At 29.1% G+C, this 6,431-nt stretch overlaps 1 protein-coding gene across 2 annotated transcripts; it reads right to left on the minus strand.

The window, feature by feature from the left end:
- Window positions 1-374: 374 nt before the first annotated feature.
- LOC114187357 lies at window positions 375-4,803 on the minus strand. Of its 2 annotated transcripts, XM_028075595.1 has the most exons (4): window positions 4,724-4,803; window positions 4,531-4,591; window positions 2,215-2,338; window positions 375-881 (listed from the first exon to the last, which is right to left on the minus strand). In XM_028075595.1, the coding sequence occupies exons 2-4, from the start codon at window positions 4,553-4,555 to the stop codon at window positions 743-745; spliced, it is 288 nt and encodes a 95-aa protein (XP_027931396.1). In that variant the 5' UTR covers window positions 4,556-4,591; window positions 4,724-4,803; the 3' UTR covers window positions 375-742. The 2 variants fall into 2 exon arrangements, with proteins under 2 accessions (XP_027931396.1, XP_027931395.1); XM_028075594.1 differs by having other exon boundaries at window positions 378-881; window positions 4,531-4,739.
- Window positions 4,804-6,431: the final 1,628 nt, after the last annotated feature.

The following is a 6,431-nucleotide window of genomic DNA, read 5'->3' on the forward strand; positions in this document are numbered from 1 at the left end:
ATTATATTAAATTAATCATGTGGAATCTGATGATCAACATAAGTGATGCTCACCCTAGTATTAATCAATTTATCTTTATAGGCTATTAGACAAGAGAGAAATATATTCACTCGTTTTGTCTTTGCAAAAGACTAGTTAAGAGGCATTACTAAGACTGTCCAAAAACAATAAAAGGTTGAAGAAAAACATAGAAATTATTTTCAAATTTCAAGTGTGAAATTCGAGACTAAAGCAACACATTTCTAGATTATAATTTTTTTTTGTTTTGTTTTAGAAGGTACATTGGTTATTCTTATTCAAAAGGTTTTTTTTTTTAGTGAAATCAAAATACTTAATGTATCACACCTAGCCGGTCCCGCTAGCATATCAACACATATCACCCTTGACTGATACCTATGTCGGTCAAGGCTGGGGGACTGGTGTACCACACCAAGCCAACTTAACAAAACCATACCTATATACCAAAGCATTCAAGTAACCGGCCTAGGCTGGGTTGACCTAAGCCTAACCGGCCTAAACCGGTAACCTAAACATCTAGAGGAACAACCTGCCTAAGACAACACATGAGCAACACAAACCGCCAAGGAAAGTAGTCGGTTTAGGCCGACAACCTCAATATACTTAGCAAAATCAAAGCTCCCCTGGTATTCAATGAATCCACCTAAAGGCCTGGGTTAGGGCCTAGGCCCACTTACAGCCCAGACATAATTAATACTTTATAAATACACGTGGACCCCATTAATTAAAGGTACGCATTCATTACTCCATTAATCACTTGATTTGACTTTTGGAGAGCTTTAGCTGACTTGAGCTTCAGAGTCCTTTCTGCAGGTAATCCCTCCCGGGTCCAAGCAGACATGTACCAACCAGGAAGAGACCAACTGAAAAAATAACGGACTACATAGGTAAAGTGACGCTCGTGCCTAACTTATCTTATTTGTTCTCTACAGGAACACTTAAATTGTTTCACTTAAAAGACTAAGCCTTATAAGTTTAATTAAATTAACGCCCAACCATTCCATTAATAATCCATTTACTATTTCATTGCGTACGCCAGCTCTTTCATTACTTCATATACAAAGTCTGTAATCCCGAAATTATATTTTAATTACTAAGGAGGGTTGTATTTTCTACTTTATTTGATTTATTATTTACCCTTTGTTATCCGCATAAGTCTATAAATTATTTTTATGAGCAAAAAGAAAAAGATTAAAATTCTACAATGCTCCTAATCGCCGATTAATTGTATAAAAATAAAATAGTTATGTATCTTTAAGTAGAAAAAAAATATTTACTTAAAATGATCTATTGATCTCATTAAACTAAACAACTGTTTAAGATTTTGCTTTTCGCACCCATATAATTACCATCTACACCCACATAATTTTTCCACTCACCGTCATATTTCAATGATGACTAATTTATTCTGTAAATCTTTCAAAGTAAGCCTTCTAAAACAATATTAACAATATTTCTGGAACAAGATTTTTAAATCGTTTGAGATGTTTACAAATAGAGTTTATATTGTATTTAAATAATTTTCATCAATTCTAATATTAAAAGTGAAAACAAAGAATGGGGAATAAATATGATTACAATTACCTAAAATGTAATGTATAAGGGTGATGTATTTAGTACATTAAAAGGATCATAATTTATTAAGCAATAGAATAAAGTATAGAAGGTAATGTGACTAGAAACATGCATCCAGAACACAGCAGCAACATATGGCAGCACAACTGCGTCAAAATAATCACACATCATAAATAAAGAGATCCATGATTGAATTTTTAGCCCTCTCAAATCCTGGATCAAGGATTCTCGAGTCAATATATTTTTTTTAATTTTATTTTATTTCTCATTGAGTTTTACAAATGTTATGTTTTCGTTTAAAGAAAACAGAAATGACAGTTGAAAATATAAAAAATGTTTTTTGAAAAAAAAAAATAAAGAATTTGTTTTCTAGTGCTAATAAAAATAGTCTTCGATCATTCTCTCTAAACCTAGAAACCCTTTTCATCTTGACTTAAATCTGTAATGATGACTCAAAGTGAAAGTTAAAAACAAAAAAATAACTGAGCCAAAAAAATAAATTCTTAACCCTAACAAAAAAAGAATGAGTTTTTTAAATGAAAACCAAACTTTAAGGATTAAAAACGGAATTAAGGAGATTGAAGATAGTGCATGTGGGGAGAAAGAGGAATGAATAATTACCATCCTTTCCAGAAGCCATCACCCTTGGACTTGGTTTCCACCATTGATGAATTGTGAGGGTATTGTGGAATGTCTTGGGTGGGATAACCAACGGGTGGAGGTGAAGCTGAAGATGGATGATAAGCTACATTCAAACAATTAACCATAATCATATTCATCATATTAGTGTGTGTGAGCATGTACATATCTTTGAAATAATTTATTTCACTTAAATTGCTCAAGGAACTATTAATGAAGCCTGAGTAATCAATGTATATATACATTGCAATTTGTGAGGTTAGTTGTTAAATTCACATATAATTAATATGATCTATGGTGGGATGAAAATGGAAGAAAAATTAAATAAAAATTAAATTTTGGTAAAAAAATAAAAGAAAAATAAAGTTAAAGTTATTCATAAATTTGAGTATTTTTAATTTGATTTTTATTAATTTTTACATTTTATTAATAATTTGATCTTTATATTTAAATTTATAATTATTTTTTAAAATTTTTAAATGTATTGGATAATGTTCAAATATTCTTTATTGCCCTTTTATCACTACTATTGCTGAGATTGGACTATTCTTGTTATAAGATGTTTTAAAAAAAAAGAAATAAAAGAAAAGAAATGAAAGTAGATCATCTTATATTAAGTTACATTTATTAATACATAGACACAAAGTAAAAGTATGCAACATAACAGACAAACTAACAATCATATAATCTCATTAACAAAAGCAAGTTAAATGATAAATATGCAATCATAAAATATAAAAATTTGATTACTCAACATAACAAAAATTAATAGATACTTAACTAAAAATATTAGAATTGATGAGGGTTTTGAAATTTAATTACACAAAAATAATTACATCGCACATAAATATACAATTCTTAATCGTGTGTTTGGGTGAACATTCACGAACATTTATATAATTAATTTTAAATGATTCTTTTTTAAAATTATATGATTTGTGTTTGAATACTTTTATTATAAAGAAAAAATAGTAATTAAGTTTATTAAAAAAATTTATCCAATTTAAAAATACTTAAATGGTTTCAACTCACTAAATTTTAAATTTATTATCATTTTGTTATGAAATAATTTACTAGAAAATCTATTATAAAATATTTGATCGAATTCAAAAAGAAAAATATTTTAAGCTGTTTGAAGACAATTAATGAGTGTATATCCATTCTCGCTAATCAAAACACATAAAAATAAAAATGTAATTAAAACTCTAACATGAAACCAAACACAAACACGCTATAATGGAGTAGTTATAATGAACTGAAAAATTAGGAAACACTTGACATATTTGAATATATCATAGACTTTTTGGTTATACCTTTACTCACGCAACAATTCTCTTAATATAAAATATAAAGGAACCTCAATTAAACTTCATTAGGTAACATATATGATCGATAGATACTTTGATTCCTTTAATATTTCTGTCAACCCATTTCGTAAATCCAAATAAGAACAAACGAAAGATCTCAAAATCATTACTAGGTTTCTTGTGCTTTACAAAATCCAAATTGCTCGCAAACCAATGACCAAGATCTCGATTTTGCAAAGACTATCAAAATGTAAAAATATTGGAAAAAAATTGTGTTACAATTTTATACACCTCACCAAACCTTTACTAACAAAATTGTAGAAGAAAGTTTGTTTTCTGATAAGAAAATTTTACTGGTCGAAAATCAAATTAATCATGTGATTAATTTAATAAAATAAAGAATTTATTACAGAAACAAAATCTTCTATCCTTTTACTAGAATGAAGAACATGAATCAGACAAGCAAATGCAGGATCTCAACAGGAAGGGACCAAGATAAACCAAATATGAAAAAGGGAACAATAGTTCTCCGAAAAAGACTTCCATATATGGTGAAGGAAACTTTTAGCCCTCTTGGTGGTGTGTGCGTAGCAAACTTTTCTCTCCCTAGTTGCTAGGGGACATGATGAAACTTGGAAAGAAGTATATCAAGCTAACATTCTGGTTGTCAAATACTGTTATGTCAAGAGAGAGGTAATTTTACAAGTTTTGAGAGATCATGTCAAGCTAGTTCCGTTAAAAATTGGGCTGGCAAGAGAATTGATGGGAAGTATACTGCACTGAAACGGAAAAGTAACTACAAGTAAGATTAGTATGTGGCTAGAGGATTTGGAGAAAAGTGGAAAAGTTCAAAGTTTAATATAAGAGAAAATTAAGAATATGCTTTATTTTGTATAAGTGTGGTATTTGAAACTTGTACAGCCTAGAGTAAAAGAAACGAGAAGAAAGAGAGAAGTGTTTTTGAGTATAAAGCATGGAAAAGAGACTTTACCTGTAGCACTCTGACCTGAACTCATCTTTAGACAAAGGAATTCTCAGCACTTACCAAATAACTGAAAGAAGAAGGAAGATACAAAGATTATATTATAGCGTACACACATACATAGATACATAAAGTTATATTTATAAATAAGTGAGAAGCGAATATATCAAGGTTTTTCTTTTGAAGAAACTGAGGATGTTACTTGGAAGACAACGAAGAACTGAACAAGAGGACGGCACCGCGTGAAATCAATGGAAGAAGAATGTGAAGAATGAGAATTTTTTAATATATATATATATATATATATATATATATATATATATATATATATATATATATATATATTTCTTTATATATATATATATTTCTTAATTTATTATTTGATGAAAATAAAAGTGATAATGACAAAATGATTTTTGTTTTAAAATGGGACGCGTGTCCTAAACTGAAAGGGGCTGCCGCTTTCTTTTACCAATTTTTTTGTATTACCAAACTCTCTATTTACCATATTTTTGGTATTACCAAACTCTTTCAAACAACGTTAACGTGTTCTTTTGTGTTTTTTTTTTTCTTTTTTACAAATATGGTTGATTTATCTTTCAAATTACCATTTGGGTTTAGTTTTAAAATTATTATAGAAGGAGTTAAGTCTGGACATGACTTTGTCATGAAGAGATAGTTAAATGAAGCAGGACTTTTGACTTTTGGAAACAAAGTCGTGAGAAGAAAGTGTAAGTTCTTCAACAATATTGAAATCGTAATGTGAAAATTAAGTTTAATTATTAATTAGACTAAATTTAAGGTAAAGTCCTCATAAGAATAGACAATTTTTGCCTATTACTTACAAGTAATAAAATAAGTGTTTGGATTTTATGACTTCAATGTTAATAAAGATAAAGTCATACTTTTAAATAATGGTTTTAAAATTTTTTCTAAAGTCATGCTTAAATTTCTTTTTTCTTTTGTTATTTAAAAGTCATATCACTATCGTATGACTTCCCTTTTTCTTTCAATTAACTTTTTTTTTATTTTTTTTTTCTATAATTTTTTTCTTTCCTTATATTTATATATAAACATATTTTTTCATTTTTTTATTTCAAGAATATTGTTAATGAATTTTTTTCTATTAGATCAAAATAGTATCTTGTAAAAGTCTTGGAACTTTTGAATGGATTCTTCTTTTGTAGGTAACCAGTGCAGTAAGGGCTTTCTGCTCCGGTTATTTTCCACATTTTGCCTCGGGTCTGGAACCGAGGCATATTGGGGCGAGGCCAAAAGGTACACCACCTTTTGGCCTCGGTTATCACCCGAAGCTATAGACCAATGTTATGCCTCGATTGTTTTAAAACCAGGGATACACAGTTTTCTGCCTCGGGTCAAGTAGGACCGAGGCCCTAGGTGAAAAATATTTTTTTTTTAATTCAAATTTTCGCAGACTTTTTTGGCCTCGGTTATGGTTAGAACCGAGGCCATATGTGAGTTTTTTGCCTCGGTCTTGGTAAGAACCGAGGCATATTCCCCTGCTTTTTTTTAAATAAATTTTCTGTTATATATATATATATATTCTCACATTCATATATTTTTCAGACCTGCATATATTTTTCAGACAGCAACACAACCATAACAGAATATTTTCTCAAACATCCATAATCCAAAAACATTTAAAAGATAATTGAAATGTACACAATCGAAATACATATATCCTAATCAATACTATTGTACATTTAAATTATGAATTTTGCATATGCTATCCTACCAAACTTTATGGACTTCGCGGGAATTGGCAAAGGACTCTTGAATGTCTGCAAAATAAGACATTAAGTTAGTATATAGAAAGACAACTTTAGTATACCAAACTTTAGAATATTGCAAAGTAATTGTTTTAATTCAAAAATATATTACCGTGTCCC

This window comes from Vigna unguiculata, chromosome 6 (genome assembly GCF_004118075.2).
Source record: "Vigna unguiculata cultivar IT97K-499-35 chromosome 6, ASM411807v1, whole genome shotgun sequence".
In the NCBI taxonomy this organism is placed as follows: Eukaryota; Viridiplantae; Streptophyta; class Magnoliopsida; order Fabales; family Fabaceae; genus Vigna; species Vigna unguiculata.